Here is a 17,073-nt window from a genome sequence, read left to right as displayed (position 1 = left end):
ATTATGAACTTCCGGATAATTCTTCAGATGAATCAGGCTTATCTCATGAGGTAAAATTTAAATTTTAATCAAACGGATAGTATTGAATTATTCCCATAGAACAAATCGTCATATTTTCCCTCCTATAAAGGTTTCCATGAATTCTCTCTCTTTCCCAAAGTTAAAATTCGAGTTTAATCGGATCTTTAAGTTAAAATTAATTAATTTGAACAATTATGCTTGATAGTCTTATTCCGGCTATTTTTAAGCTAGCTTCTTTACTTTGTTAAAAAGACTAGTCCTATTTTGTTTAAATCTATTATATCTCGGTCTAAAACCGGTTCCTTTCACTCCAGACTCCATCTATGTGGTGAATTAAGATCCTAATTTAATTGGATCTTTGACTTCAAATTTTATTAGCCTTAACGGCCTAACTCAATTGTATTAGGTTTAGAACTAGATTTTGTTAAGTTTGTGTTAAACTCTGTTTCAACACAAGCCGAGTTTTAATACAGATAGAGAAAGTCACGAAAATAACGGAAGATAAGAAGTAGATCGATCAGTAAGCGGCCTATATATTATAACCGATCATGCCTTCACCGTATCTTGGTGACAATTAAGACTAATCTTTCTTCCATGGGTAGCCTGTTCACAGCTTGTTGTCCCTCCTCCTCCTCCTCCTCCTCCAACCACACGGCATCTGTGAGCATGCAGGAGACGGTGGATGGGTCACACTTGTTTACGATCAGGAATTACTCAATCACCAAAGGGATCGGCATTGGCAAACGTATCTGTTCATCCACCTTCAACGTGGGGGGACACGATTGGTTCATCGGCGTCTACCTAGACGGGTATGACAAGGACGATGCTGATTTCGTATCAGTCCATCTTATGGTTCGAGGCGAACCCAAGGATACGAGGATGAAGTTCACGCTCTCTCTGCTCGACCCGAGCGGGGTCCCAGTTTTCTCCCAGCATTACTCCCGTACCTGCAAAGCCCGCGAGTACGGTTGGGGTTCTTCCCGTTTCATTGAAAGAAATAAGTTGGAGACGCCGACCTACTTGAAAGATGACTGCATCGCTATTATGTGTAAGCTTAGTGTCATACAGAAACAGCTCGTAAGAGAAGTACCCAAGAAGACTAGCTCCGTCTTGGTGCCGCCCACCAATTTACACAACCATCTTCTGGACCTCCTGGAGAGCGGAGTGGGGACGGACGTAGCTTTCCAAGTTGGTGGCAAACTATTTTTGGCACATGGATGTGTCCTCGCGGCTCGGTCACCGGTCTTCATGGAGGAGCTCTTAGGTTCGATGAAGGAAGGGCCCCTCCCGCGTATCGAGATCGACGACATGGAAGCTATGGTGTTCGAGGCTCTGCTTCATTTTATTTATAGTGATTCACTGCCTCAGATTGAAAACCCTTCGACGACAATGGCACAGAATTTACTTGTAGCAGCAGACAGATACGGGTTGGAGAGGCTAAGATTGATGTGCGAAGACAAGCTCTGCAAAGACATGGACGTGAGCACGGTAGCTTCCACCCTGGCTTTAGCTGAGCAACGCCGTTGTCTCAAACTTAAATCGGCTTGCTTCGATTTCATTGCCTCCCGTGAGATTCTGGTTGCTGTCATGCTAACCGAGGGATTTGAGCATCTGAAAAGAAGTTGTCCCTCAGTGGCCAAGGAGATTACGATTATGCATGGAAAACCTAACCTGGCCAAATACTTAAAGATTTCTCAAGATTTATGCTCGTCATTACCATGGTTTTGATCTTCTATTTTATATTCCTCCCGTTTACACATAGGTTGTCAAACTCATACATAAGTATCCAATTTATTCAGATATGGTATATGTCTTTTTGTTATTAGAGGGCTGTTATTTGCAATTTAACTTTAACTGTCTCCTCTCCAGTAATTATCCTCGTTATAACTATTGAGAAATACTTACTTTTCTTCGGCTCTTCTTCTGTCAGTTAAATTACTGACATCTAAAATCACAGAGATATTGAATGCAAGACCAAGTTCTACAAGATCAATCTCAGCAGTTATGAAATTTTTATTCTCATCCATAATTGGGTGTTTTGTACTTATCTTAATCTTTTGAAACCTGTCAGGGCTAAGCTCAATTCAGAACGAAAGCTGGTGAATTCAGCTATATTATTTCTGCATTTCTAGTGCAGAATTCAGAGCTTAACTCTGCAGCAGAATTCCGAGATGAGCTGCATCCCTCAGCAAAATTCAGAGCTGAATTGTGCTGCAGAATGTAATGCTAAATACTGAATTTCACAATGAATTATGCAGCGATGGATCATGTTCTGCAGTATTTAGAGCTGTTACATAATTCTGATACAAATTAGATGTTTCTTAAAAAGTTGATGCCGTAAATCTGCTATTTTCTAGAACCAATAAATTAGAGAAGACTTGAAGTCAATTTTATTTCCCTCTACACTTTCTAGCATCATAAATTTTGTCCAGTAAGTAAAGCGGAGAATATTGCAGAGGAAGAGAGAAAGAGGTCACAACTTACAAATAAGAAAACACAAATTTACATCCACATTTCATACCCAAATTTTCTTATTATATACAGAGGATCATGGGGCCATGGTGTAACATCCTTAAAGTTCAGGTGTGCATGTGACTGGCAAATGCGCTGATATAAAGGGCACACACGCGCGGGACACTTGCGTTCCTTTTCATTTTCCCTCCCTCCTTTCTTTTTTTTCCTTCTCTTGCTAGTGGCCTTCTTTCCTCTTTTTGGGCTGCCATCATTTCGGAGCGTCGCCAGGCCTGCCGACCCCTCGGATCGAAGTGTTGGAGTCCTCCATATCTTAAGAGGCTAACCTAACAAGCCAAACTAATAAGTAGTAACCCTAGAAACATTGCATTCTTGTCGGTCGCGTTCGAACGGGTTTGAGTGCGTTCAAGTGCATACATTCTCTATCGGTGCAAACACATGCAGACGTTTGCATACGTGCGCTCAAATGGGGTCGAGCGTGTTCAAACACACAATTTGTATTATCTATTGAAGCAATCATATGTAGGCATTCACAAGAGGCATTCGAACGCGACCTCCCCTTGTTCGAATGCGACTTCCTCTTGTTCGAACGTGATATCTAGAATTCTTTTTTTTTGAAAAAAACACAACTAAAACAAAACAAGAAATAGAGCCCATATGTTATATCCATGCACGAGATGACTTAGTGTGTCCGAATCACATCATTCCACCATGCTTCCACTCACTTTATCCTCAAAGTGCAAATCTAAGATAACAATCCACCAATGTTGCCTCTGATTCCCATGTGGCTCACTTCTATGTTTGACCGATCTAGCTCACTAACTCCTCTATAACCATTTGTCCTTCACATCCGACCCTCATTCATGCTAGGACCTTCTTTGGAGTGAGCTCAACTGTCTCTTATTCGGGCTCGGGTAGATCTGCTGCAACTTGCTCAATTAGACCAACTCAGGCTCTCAAGCAAGATACATGGAAGACTGGGTGAACTTGGGACGACTCGGGTAAGTCTAGCTTATATGCAACTGCTCCCACCTTTTCTAGAATCTGAAATGAATCAAAGAAGTGATGTACTAGCTTTTGGTTCTGAATGGTTCGTACCGAGATTTGCCGATACGGTTGGTGAAACACCCACTTCCAAAATTCACATGTTCCTCACGTGGAGAATGTCCACGTGATTTTCATGTGACCTGTCAGTGAAATAATCTCACCAAGTATCTGAATAAGTCAAGAAATACTATAATAATCCAATAAATAATCCAGAATTATAATATCACAGGCCTCAACAAGCCTCTTGGAATATAAGTCCATCATAAATTTGTTAAAACATAAATACCTTCGCAGGGGCTAAGTCCAACTGAAATAATAGAATAAATAAATGCTAAAAATAAAGGAATGAATCTGCTACTCCTCGATGTCCGCATCCTCTATAATCAGCTCTGAAATATTTCTACCAAAATGGCGGTGAGCATGGGGCCCAACAAGTAAAATCTAATAATAATCTAAGAATATTACATGATAAATAAAAATGCAACTCATAACATGTCAAGGAAAATGTACATTATGACTTTTAATAACTTTCATCATTATAGCTCATTTTATAGAGAAATCCACACAGGAGTTGAGTCACAATAACATATCTCACAAAACACCATAAAAATCGAGGGGGACTAGTCAACTAGCGGTATTATCGCCCATACATGCCTAACGACGCTGCATATGACCGGTTGTCTGTGGCCATCAGACTAAGGACTCCAGTCGTAGGCCTATCAACACCGCTCTAGTAATCATCGCACAGAGCAAAATCATCACATATAGTTGATAAGAGCACACAGCTCGATAGATGCCCTGACCTTACGTCCTCGGGTACCGCTAGAACTATAATCCCTACCTCTCAATCATCTTTTCTAATATCATACTAGTCTAGTCTCCAACTAGGGCAGTATAATCACCTGAATGCTCCACCAGCTACCGACCTCAGGTGTGGACCGCTAATATAATACTATATAATATACACTCTACCCTTAACCCTGGGTTGAGTGGGTAAAAGGGCACTGTCTAACTAGGACTTGACTAACAGTGATACGTGCACGTGGTGCCATGACCTCTATTATTTATTTAACATAATCATCACAATAACAAATATTATAAACAAGCATAGAGTCTATCATACATGTGCATTAAGTGATAAATAATGCAAGTAAGAATTGACATGTAATTAAATGCAGATATGAAATGTCATATAAATTTCACAAGTAAGAAAACGACATTTAATTATTACAGGTAAGAAATGACATAAGTATGCATTTTTCATAGACCATTATAGAATTCTACTCGCCTGAGTTATTTCTAGAATTCGTCTTACTCTCCTAATCAGTTGGCTCTTCTTGATTTTCGAGATCCTTCCCGCATAATAATGGATCTAATAATTTATAAATAAAATAAACATAAGATTAATGGACTTATAGACTAACTATCTGGTTGTATGAATTTAAGTTTGATTTTCTAGGTCTGAAATATTATTTATCGTAATTTAAAAAAATAACGGTCATTTAGAGTCATTTACAATGTAAGTGTCGAAGATAAATGAAAAGACTAATGAATTCAAATATCTAATTTAATTATGTATAAATCCTAATTTTATTAATAACATGGTTGAGAAAATTTAATTAATTATAATTTATGTAGCTAACAGAATTTTTAAAAAAATAACAGACTAATAAATAAATCAGTCTTAGGGTTAATGGTTGGGCTGGGCACAAGGCCCAGCAAATTAGGTGAGAGAGAGAGAGAGTGGGCTGCAGACCTACCTATAGCCCATTGGACTAGAGACAGTGGACTGGGCTTAAGAGCCCAGTCCAACAGAATGAGAAGGTGGGCTACGGGCCTACCGCAGCCCACCAGGTTTTAATGTGTTTTGGACTAGGCTCAAGGGCCCAGTCTAGTAGGGTGATATGGTGGACTGGGCTCTGGAGCCCAGTCCAAAAGAGTGAAAAGGCCTACCATAGCCCACCAGAAACTAAGGGGGTGGACTGGGCTCCAAAACCCAGTCCACCGAGGCCTTAGAGAAAACTGAGGACCTAGGCTGCTTCGCAGCCCACACCACAGCCTAGAGAGATAGCAGGGGGGGGGGTTGGCCCAACCCCCACCTTTTCCTCATTTCCTTACTAGAGAAGAAGAAACAAAGGAGAAAGGGGTGTTGCTGCCAGTGATCCTCGTCATCGGCAGCCCCCGGCTCTGGCAACTCCTCCCCAAGTCAACTAGGTCGACTTGGGTGCAGGAATGATCAAAACCTCCGGCTAGTGCGGCCGGAGGGTGAGAGTTGAGGAACTCCATGGCCGCCGGCCTACCATCCACAGACAGACAACCAAACCGAGGTGGTTAATCAAGACATTGAGCAGTATTTGAGATGCTTTGTTGGAAAGATGTTGAGACGATGGTTGGAGTTCTTACCGTGGGCGAAGTGGTCTTATAACACCGCCTATCATAGCAATATTGGCATGACTCTATTTGAGGTGGTGTATGCACGCAGGACTCTGACGTTACGCGCTTATGATCTAGTGGCATCTGCAGATCGGACGGAGGTGGACTAAGCATTGATGGATAGAGATGCCACATTGAAGAGGTTGCGTGCTCATCTTAAACTTGCTCAAAACCGCATGAAACAAGTTTATGATTGTAGCCATAGGGAGCAGGAGTTCGACATCGGTAGTTGGGTGTTTGTAAGGGTGCAATCGTATCGACAAGTGACCTTACGTTCGATGCGTAACCAAAAGTTAGCACATAGTTACTTTGGTTCGTTTCGGGTGTTGGAGCGTATTAGTCTGGTTGTATATTGTTTAGAGCTGCTGGATGGGTTGAGAGTGCACCCTGTTTTTCATGTTTTATTATTGAGAGAGCGCATTGGAGATCATGAGATTGTTAGATTGGTTCTACCGGAGCCATTGGAGGAGATATAGATCATAGAGTTAGTTCGAGTACTTGCTAGACGTCGATGACGATATGGTACTCGATTAGAGATGGAGATTCTAGTTGAGTGGCTTGGCAAGCCATCTAATGAGGCGACATGGGAGTTGGAGACTGATATCTTGGAGCGTTTTCCTGACTTTTCACCTTAAAGGCAAGCATGGTGAGTGGATACACTTAGTTAGGATCTTTTCTTATTACATTAGGTTTTTATTTTTGTTAAAATAAAATTCTTGTAGGTCTCGTTCAAACGTAGATGGAGTCGCGTTCGAACGCCCCTGTGAACGCCTACATCAGGTTCGCAAATACAGAGAATGCATATTGTGCATTAGAACATGGTTGGGCGAGTTCGAACGCCTGTGTCGCATTCGCAAATCTAGAGAAGGGGCTTTTTGGGTGCGTTCGAACATGATAGGGCACGTTCGAATGCGATCGACGAGAATCCTCTAGATTTAGGGTTTTATATTATTTTAAGACTTGTTGGCTAGCCTCTATAAATATGTGGATAGCAGTCAACTTCATTATGCTATTGGATTATTAATTTCTTACCTCCTATCTTCTCTCTAGACTTCTCTCTCCTCCCTCTTCACCATCCTTTCACATCTACCGTTGGTAAGGTTTCTTCTCGTTTCTAATCTCCCTCGTCTGTCGACTCACCCTTCTTCTTTGGGATCTCGACCACTTTATTCCCTTCATCTACTTCCCTTAATCACTTCCACAATTCACCCTCATCTTCATAGCCATCTACAACCCTAACATCCACTCCACTCGTCACTATCACCATCACCCACGTTATTCCGTGTTTTCGTCTCTACTACAGTTCGAATCTGCTAAGGGCGTAAATACAAAAGTTGGAGAACAAGAAGTTACGAATCTAACCCAATTGATTTCATAATTTTATGACTATTGAAGAATATCTGACGAATATGTTCCCACGGTTGCACGGACTGCTTCCTATCAATTTGGTATCAGAGCTTATCATTGGTATCAAGAGCCTATCAATTTGGTATTAGAGCCTTTATTTGCGCGTTGACAGATTTTACATGCTCAAACATAGGACAACATTTCTTTTGTCACGCCTACTCATACACAATTTTGTGTTAATCTCTTATAGGTTCCGAAGGTCCTCATGCCCCAGCATAGGAGTATCATGTAAGTGGTGAATCAAAGTCACTCACAGTTTGGGTTTGGCCAAGACTTGTACTCACCCTCGGTCTAGTAGTACACCGTCCTTCACTTCTAACCCAGGTTAGCTGGCTGGTTCTTCCTCTACTTTTTTCATGAGTTCCATCATCTCTGATTCTTTTACACATGCAGCTCTAATCTTTAAAAGAAAAGAAAAGACTGGGATAGAAATCATGGCTAGGTCGGTTGGTTCGGGTTGCCATGCTAGTGCATCGATGACCCGATTCTCAGTTCCCTTCTTGTACACCAATTTGTCGTACTGTGTCAGAGTGTGAATCCATTATCTAAGGATGTAGGGAAGACTTCACTGGTCAGTATGCAGACTTCACTGGTCAGTATGCACCATGAATCACCGCCGAATGAGATATGGTCTCCATTTGGTGATGACATGGGTCTCTATTTGGTGACGACATGGATAATGGCTAGCATCTCTTAGACATCATCTGGTTTTTCATCAAAACACCTTGCTCATGTATGCCACTGGCCTCCTTTCTTGTATGAGGACAGCCCAAATTCCAGTCTCCAATGCGTCGCATTCCACCACAAAAAGTTTGGTAAAATTGGGTAACGCCAAGACTAATGTTGTGGTCATTGCCTTCTTTAATTCTACAAATGCCTTTGTTGCTGTCTCGGTTGACTGAAACTCCCCCTTCTTCAATAGTGATATCAAGGGGGCAGCGATCTTGCCATAGTTGATAACAAATTGACGATAATAGCCTGTCAATCCAAGGAAGCCCCACAATTCTTTCGATGTCTTTGATATCTGCCATTGCACCATATTTTGCACCTTGGAAGGATTGGCTTCCAATCTTGCCACTAAGTGATGTAGCCGAGATACTCCACTCTCGGCTGACCCCCTAAACACTTGGACTCCTTCACTTTCAGTTTATTGTCTTTCAAAATCTATAATATTTTATGAAGGTGAACAAGATGCTCCTTCCATAAATGATTGTACACAAGGATGTCATCGAAGAGGACAAGCACAAACCCCCTCAATAGTGCCCTAAAGACGTCGTTCATCAACCCTTGGAAGGTGGAGGGGGCATTAGTGAGTCCAAAAGGCATGACTTTGAACTCATAATGCCCGTCATGTGTAAGAATTGTGGTCTTGTGCACATCCTCAGGTCTCACATAGATTTGGTGGTAGTCAGCTCGCAAGTCTAACTTGCTGAAGCAAGAGGCCCTCGAGAGCTCATCCAAGAGTTCTTCAATGATAGGAATATGATACCTATCCTTCACCATAATGGCATTGAGTGCATGGTAGTCCACGCAAAATTGCCACGATCCGTCCTTCTTAGGCACTAGGAGCACTAGTGATGAGTATGAACTCCTGCTTGGTTGGATAATTCTGTTGTCCAACATCTCCTTGGCAAGCCTTGTCCTCCTTTTGCACAAATGGATACCTGTAAGGCCATACATTAGCTGGCTCAACTTTGGGAGTAATCTCAATGCGGTCGTCTTAGGGTCGAGCTAGCGACATGCCTCGTGGTTATTCAAACACCTCGTTAAATTCCTCCAATAAGGCGGACAAATTAGCTGGTACATCTTCTTTCTTTGTATGGTCTACATGACTTTAGATTAGTTGCATTAGAAGTCCATGGCACCCAGCCCTTGGCACTCCTATCATCGACTGAAGTTGGGCTCCAAGTCACAGTTGAATTCCATCTAATCGCACTCGTTTGTCACAGACAATCAAGTAGCTGTTTCGCAGGGCGATGGGCGATTTATTATCGAACGACGAGAGTCATACTCTTTAGGTTGTTTAAGAAAGAGAGAAAAAGGTAGGATGACGTAGACCTAAGGGTGCCGATGATGCAAGGTGAGGGTGTCCGTGAGCGGTGACTCATGATTTTTGCACGATGGTGCGATGATGTGGAGCCGAGGGCTCGAATGACAGTATCAATGTGCGATACTCACTTATGTGATGGGCTTATTGAAACACCCAAACCTCCAAATACACGTGTAAACCGCGTGGGTAAATCCTGCCACGCGGTACATCACATGACCTGTCAGTACAAGGATTTCACAAGGCACACAACAGCATAATTTCACCATAAATAACTCAACTAAAGGAGTCCGGATACAAGTTCCACAGGCCACAACAAGCCTTCCAAATATACATCCAAAATACTATGTTAAAGTCCAAAAAATACAACGTCATCATCATACCCTCGTAGGGGCTTAATACAACTAACATACGTACTAAAAAGAAAGAAAACGGCTACTCCTCGCTACCCGCATCTGCGTCCTCTAGCTCTGAAATAATACCACCACGAGGGGTGAGCTTACAGCCCAGCGAGTAGGATCCATAGAATCTAAAATAATGACATCACATGTGTATATCCAATATATGCCTATATTTGCTAATGATAACGACATGTTTATTGAAATGACTTACCACAATTTACTAAGTCAATGCAATTGATAAAGATTACCAATCACTATCCTGGAATCTGCTAGTTCCTAAACATATTATGATAAGTTCACACAGATATAAAGCTTGAGACAATCTCTTATTCGTGCATATCTCAATTATAGGTTTTACATGTTATGCATAGCAATAAAATAGCAGTTTAGTCATCTCATGTCTACCAAAACAATAATCATACTTATCATCGCTCACCGAGCTATTCACCACACAGGGTAAATACTCTTACGAAACAATCATCCATCATCACATACATCGAGGGGGGATATATACACATCTAGCGGTAATGTCACCTACACGTGTATGGCGACACTACATGTGACCGGTTGTCTGTAGCCATCAGACTCAGGACCCGGGTCGTAAGCCCATATCTCACTCTCTCTAAATCATCACCGCCCTCGACGAGAGAATCGGGAGCCCACGGCTCATCAACAGACGCCCTAACCCTGCGTCGTCGGGTACCGCTAGAGTTATATCCCCGCCTCACAATCATGTTCTTCTATCATCATAATCTAGTTCTAACTATGCAGTATAACTACCTGAACGCCACACAGGCTTCCCGACCTCAGGTGTAGGCCGCTAATAGTATAGACATATATGATACACTCTACCCTTAACCCTGGGCTAAGTGAGTAGGGGTACTGCCTAGTCAGAATTTGACTACTAATGATAGGTGGAAGTGGTGCAGTGTTTATGCGTGTATAAAGCATGTTATAGTCATCATGATCATTGCATTCCATATTCACAGCAATCATACATCTATGCAACGGTATACCATACAAGACACATGTAAAGCATTATCATACACATTAACATCCTCATGATACTATGATGAACAGGTTATAAATAACTACATACGCAAAAGATATAACAGGGAGTACCAACTGCATGCATTAATACTGACATTTCCTACCGTATCATGACAGGTATAATGACTGTAATTATGTTATTCTAGATTTGTATAACTCTACTCGCCTAAGGGTCTCCACGGTATGGTAAAACTCGTCAGCTAGTCCGGAATCCCAAAATCTTCCTCACGCGGTGTCAATCCTATTAATTCACGCAAGTAAGCCATTAGCGAACTAATATAATTGATTATCTTATTAGCACATTTATGTTTGGTACGAGTCAATGGTATCCTAGGAATCTTATGTTATCCCAAAATTAAGGATCATGCTAATCAAATCAGGTGAAAAAGATAAACAGGGTTATAGGGTCTAAATGGCCCCAAATGGGCTAGGCTAGAGGCAATGGGTAGGCCCAAACCCAACCCACGAAGCAATAGGGCCTTGGTGGGCTGGGGGCCCAGCCACAGCTCACCAAGGTGGGAATAGTGGGCTGCAGATTGCAGCCCACTCCACAATGGGCTAATGGGCTGCAGCCTACAGCCCACCCGGATCCAAGGCTAGGTGGGCTGCGGCCTGCAGCCCACCCAAGCCTAGGTGGGCTACGGTCTGCAGCCCACCCCAACAGATTAGTGGGCTGCAGACCACTGTAGCCCACTAAGGGGGAAATGGGTGGGGGTTAAACCCCCACCCCTCCACCCCATCTCCTTCCACTCCCGATGGAAGGAGGGTGAGGCGGAGAGAAGAGCCCACGAGGCCGACGGCGCAGTGCGGGGACGGCGGCGGCATGGGTCCAGCACAGCACGAGGCCGAGGAGGGGAAGGAAGAAGGGAAGAAAGGAAGGAGGGGAAGGAAAGCTTACCGGAGGGGGGGGGGGGGGTCGGCGAGCTCGGCGGCTGGCGGCAACCACGAGGGAGAGAGAGGAGAACGGAGGGGCTGCGGTGAGGGAAAGAAGAGATGAGGGAGATGGGGGGGGAGGATGGCGTGCACGACAAAGGAAGGGAAGAAGAAGAAGAAAAGGGAAGGGCAGGGTGGCAGGCTGACGCACGTGCTCGGCACGTGTGTCAGTCAGGGTTTTTTTTTTTATATAAATTGGGGTGTTACACTTACGACTGAGATCCTTAGTCTACAGTGGCAGACAATTGGTCATGCTGTTTGTCGAGTGATGGGCTGGCGATTCTATCGCTAGGGTCTACCCTTCCTTGGGGGTATACGTGTAGTCGGGTGTGAGATGATGAAGTGGCATACAGGCATAGCTCAGCAAAAGCCTAAGTTATAGACTTGGTAGTCTGAGAGGATGCATGTTATGTGGTGTAGCATTGACATGTTCTCTAGGTAGAGCTCGGTGTGAGCTCGAATTTGAGGATTTGATAGTCTAGATGATATGTGGAAGGTTATCGATTGCTAATGTATGTGCGCATTAGATAAGCATGATGGGTATGTTTTACTAGTGCATTCTATATGATCATGATGCGCATATTTATATCTATTTATTATTGCATTATTCATTACATTACTTGTAGAATATAGAAGTAGAAACTTGCTGGGCTTTATGCTTATCGCCTTTCGATATAAATATTTTCAAATTAGTAGATGAGTCAGAGTTCATAGCGAAGCTGGAGAAGAAATATTATTAATTTCTCTTATTTATTTGTTCTTGTAAATTAAACTAAATGGTTGGTAGCCCCTACATGGGAAATTTTAATTGTCTATGGATATGTATTTTGGGGCTTGTTGTGGCCTATGGTGTTCTGGGCTTCTTTTTGTTTATTTTATTTGTGCAAATGTGGGTTTTTTTGTTTCTATATTGTGTTGAAACATTGACTAGTAGGTCACGTCATAATCACGTGGGTTCTACTCATGTGAGGGGCATGTGTTTGTTGGCGGGTGTTACAGCATGGTATTAGAGCCCAAGTTTCACCAAATAATCAAGCAAGCTTTCTAAAATACTATTCATGTGAGTGATGTGTAGGAAAATGATACGATCTTCCCTTTAGGCTAAGGTTCGATCTCTCTCGATTTTCAGATCTGGATAGAATCTGCCATGGAACTTTAGAAATAGATCCTGAAAGATTCCACTATTGAATCGACTTGAGATTTTGATATGTTGTAGCTCCGGAAAAGAGATTTCCAACAAATTAAGTTTCAGACAAATCAGATGTAGGGATTTCGAGATATCGTCCGATTAGTGGACAAACATTAGGGAGGTCTATCTTAGGATCCGTGGATGGAGGCACGAGATCCTAGATATTGGTGGATGGTAGTGGACCGGCATTTGAACGCGCATTTGAACAGTACATTTTCACCGACAATTCAAAAATAATTCAAAAATTCACCGACAGCATTTGAACGCACCTGATCGCGTTCGAATGCATGCAAACGCACATATTTCTTACTTCTCTGGATTTGCGAATGCAATGCAGGCATTCGTAGGCACGTTCAAATGCATAATTTGTACTCTCTGGATGTGCGAACATGATGCAGGCGTTCACAACCATGTTCGAACGCACTTCACCCACGTTCGAACGCAACATACAGAAAACTTATTTTTTAAGAATTTAAACACTAAAACAAGAAACAAAAACAACCCTAAAGTGAATCCATGCTCGAGACGACATCGGTGAAGTCCGAATCGTATCAATCCACCAAGTTTCCGCAACCTTGTCCTCAAGGTTTGAAATTAGGGAAGCGATCTTTGAACTCTAACTCAAGCTCCTCCATAATTTGATCCTCTACATTGGTTCCCCACATATCTGAAAATAGAGGAAAGGTTGGTGCTGAAAAAGAGGCAAGCTCACTTGTGTCTGGTTGGTGCAAAAGGGCATCGGCCGCTCGGTTCTCGATCCCCTTTTCGTAGACTAGTTCGTAGTTATATTCAAGGAGTTTTGTGACCCACCATTGCTGTGCTAGGGTGTGTACACATTGCTCCATGAAGTAGGGTAAGCTACGCTGGTCCGTGTAGATAATAACCGTTGGCCAATCAAGTAGGGTCGCCATTCGGTGACGGTATGTAGAATTGCTAGCATTTCGCGCTCGTACGTGAATAGCTGTTGTGACCGGTTTGACAATGCATTGCTCATATATGCCACAGGTCTGCCCTCTTGTATCAAAACTGCTCCAATGCCCTCACCCAAAGCGTCACATTCCTCCACAAAGGGCTTGTTGGAATCCGGTAGTGCTAGAACCCGAGTTGTAGACATAGCTGTCTTCAAGGCTTCGAAGGCCTCCGGCACCTTGCCCGTCCATTGAAACCCACCTTTTCTAAGTAAGGAGGTCAGCGGGGCAGCAATTTTGCTGTAGTTGGCAACAAATCGTCGGTAGTACCCTGTTAATCCAAGGAATCCCCTCAATTCCCGCTGATTAGTGGGAATTGGCCAATTCACCATATTCTTGATCTTGCTTGGATCGGCCTCCACTCCTCTTGCTGAGATTATATGTCCTAAGTACTCCACTCGTGGCTCTCCCCAAAGACACTTGCTCATCTTGACTTTTAAATAGTTTTGTCGCAAGATATTCAACACTTCACGCACATGCCGCAAGTGCTCGTTCCAATTCCTGCTATACACTAGAATATCATCAAAGAAGATGAGCACGTACCAACGCAAGAGCGGGCGAAAAGGTCATTCATCAGCCCTTGGAAGTTGGCCGGTGCATTAGTGAGCCCAAACGGCATGACTTGTAACTCATAGTGACCATCATAATTTGGAACGCCGTTTTGTGCATATCTTCCGGGTCAACGCGGATTTGATGGTACCTCGCTCCTAAGTCAAGTTTACTGAAGTAAGTCGACCCTGTGAGTTCATCCAACAATTCCTCGATCACCGGTATTGGATACCAGTCTTTGACGGTAATCGCATTCAAGGCTCAGGAGTCGACGCAAAATCGCCAACTCCCATCTTTTTTTTGAACCAGCAGCACCGGCTACGAGTAGGCACTTCTACTCGATTGAATAATCCCTTGCTCGAGCATTTCAACCACCAATTTGCTGATCTCTTCCTTCTGGACATGCGGGTACCGATAGGGCCGGACATTTGCTGGTTCAGCCCCTGGAATGATCTGGATGCGATGGTCGTGCCGACGGGTCAGCGGTAGTCCTCGAGGTTTCTTAAAGAGATCATTGAATTCCTGTAGTAGCTCTTGCATGTCAGCAGCTATTTCCCTTGGTGGTGGTTGTTCTGGTTCAGCAATAGCCATTTGCAATAGAAGAGCTCGGTCACCTGCACAAGGAAGGCCCAAAATTGGGTTGCAACATTGGCCCTTGCCGCGGCTAGTTTCCATCCAGCAGCACCATTCGACCATTCCTCCGAAATGTCAGTGTGAGATTTGAAAAATCAAACGTTACGGGCTCCAAGCTTTAAAGCCATTGGGTCCCCAAGACAATGTCAACACCTTGCAAGGCCAACGGATAAAGATCGAATGTGAAAGTTTGGCCTTGCACCTTCAATTCCACACCTTCACAAATAAAATCTACTCGCAATGTGGTGGACCGGCGTTAATGGAGTGGCATCGGTGAATAAGTGGTGGTGAAAGGGTTATGGGTGATGGAAGAGTTAGGGCAAGTGTGGGATAGATTGGGAGAAGGGGGAGGAGTGGGATGCTGTAAGGGACTAGGGTGATTGGCCGGTCGAGGGAGGTTAGAAGCGGCATTACCGGGGATCGAGAGAACGGGAGAGAAGAAGACGAAGGAGACAAAGCAAAATACTTAATTCATCAATAATGACTCTATGGTTGCCATCCACACCTTTAGAGGCTAACCAAACAATCAAAAATAACTCTAAATAGTACATTTTCACCGACCGCGTTCGAATACACCCGATTGCATTCGAACGCCTGCGAATGCACATATTTCTCACTTCTTTGGATTTGCGAATGCAATATAGGCGTTCGCAGGCACATTCGAACGCACAATTCATACTCTTTGGATGTGCGAACGTGATGGAGGCGTTCACAACCGCGTTCGAATGCACTCCACCCGCGTTCGAACGTGACATACAGAAAACATATTTTTTAAGAATTTAAACACTAAAACAAGAAATAAAGACACCCCTAAAGTGAATCCATGCTCGAGACAATATCGGTAAAGTCCGAATTGTATCAGAAAACTTAGAGACTGTGTATGGATGTGTTACGAATCACTAGAAGTGATCCATAACAAGGGAGTGTAGGCTTTGATTAGGGTGAATGATGATAGATGGAGAGGACGGGAGGGATGATGGTGGTGGTGATGGTGAGGAAGATAATGGGCAGCGATGGCGGTGATGAAGAGATATAATTACTTCTACTCTTAAGTTATCTTACTCTTACTCCTAAGATAAACTCAAGGCTAGAATACTTTCTTAATGCTTGGATGTTTAATAAAGGACCTCAACCCCTCTATATATAGAGACCGATTATAACGAGTCTCACTAGGACTAGCCCTAAAGACTGACACGACTCGAATTAGGATTTGCCTTAAAGGCTTACATGACTTAATTGGACTTGCCTTAACAGCTTACTTGACTTAACTAGCATCTCTCGTACTAGCTGTGCGATCTCATCTTTTGGGCATGTGGATACTAGTAAGGACTAACGTTTGCTAGTCTGGCTCCCAATATGATCTTGATCCGATAATCGTTGTTTCAGATCGACGGTAGTCCATGCGGCTCTTCAAAGACTTGATCAAACCCTTGGATAAGTGAGTCCAAATCAACGGCTATTGTGTTAACTGGGTTCGGTTCCTCCACGGTTGAGACCAATCGCATCAACATGCCATGGCAGCCGGTTTGTGGTAACCTAATTAGGGCTTGAAGGCTAGCCCTAGGGTAAGGCCACAACCCTTCAAGTTGAATTGGTCTCCCCTCATACTCGAAGTCCATCCGCATCATGCCAAAATCAACTAAGATTGGGCCTAAGCCCTAAAGCCATTGAACTCGTAGGACCAAGTCAGCCCCTTTGAGCACTAACAGGTGAAGGTCCAATCGGAACATCTCACCTTGGATCTACACCTCAACTCCATCGCTGATACACTTAGTTACGATCTTTTCTTATTACATTAGGTGTATATTTTCATAAAAATAAAATTCCTATAGGTCGAGAAATCTTAGCGTAGCCTATCTTTAGTTCCAGAAATTATCAATTTGGTATTAGAGCCTATCATTGGTATCAGAGCATATCAATTTG

General features: G+C 43.2%; 1 protein-coding gene across 1 annotated transcript; it reads left to right on the top strand.

The window, feature by feature from the left end:
- Positions 1-615: 615 nt before the first annotated feature.
- LOC140779508 (BTB/POZ and MATH domain-containing protein 1-like) lies at positions 616-1,759 on the top strand. Its single transcript, XM_073124593.1, has one exon. The coding sequence runs from the start codon at positions 616-618 to the stop codon at positions 1,747-1,749; it is 1,134 nt and encodes a 377-aa protein (XP_072980694.1). The 3' UTR covers positions 1,750-1,759.
- Positions 1,760-17,073: the final 15,314 nt, after the last annotated feature.

Source organism: Typha angustifolia, chromosome 15 (assembly GCF_048772165.1).
Source record: "Typha angustifolia cultivar Huaian chromosome 15, ASM4877216v1, whole genome shotgun sequence".
NCBI classification, from domain to species: domain Eukaryota; kingdom Viridiplantae; phylum Streptophyta; class Magnoliopsida; order Poales; family Typhaceae; genus Typha; species Typha angustifolia.
This window is presented reverse-complemented; position numbering and strand designations above follow the sequence as displayed.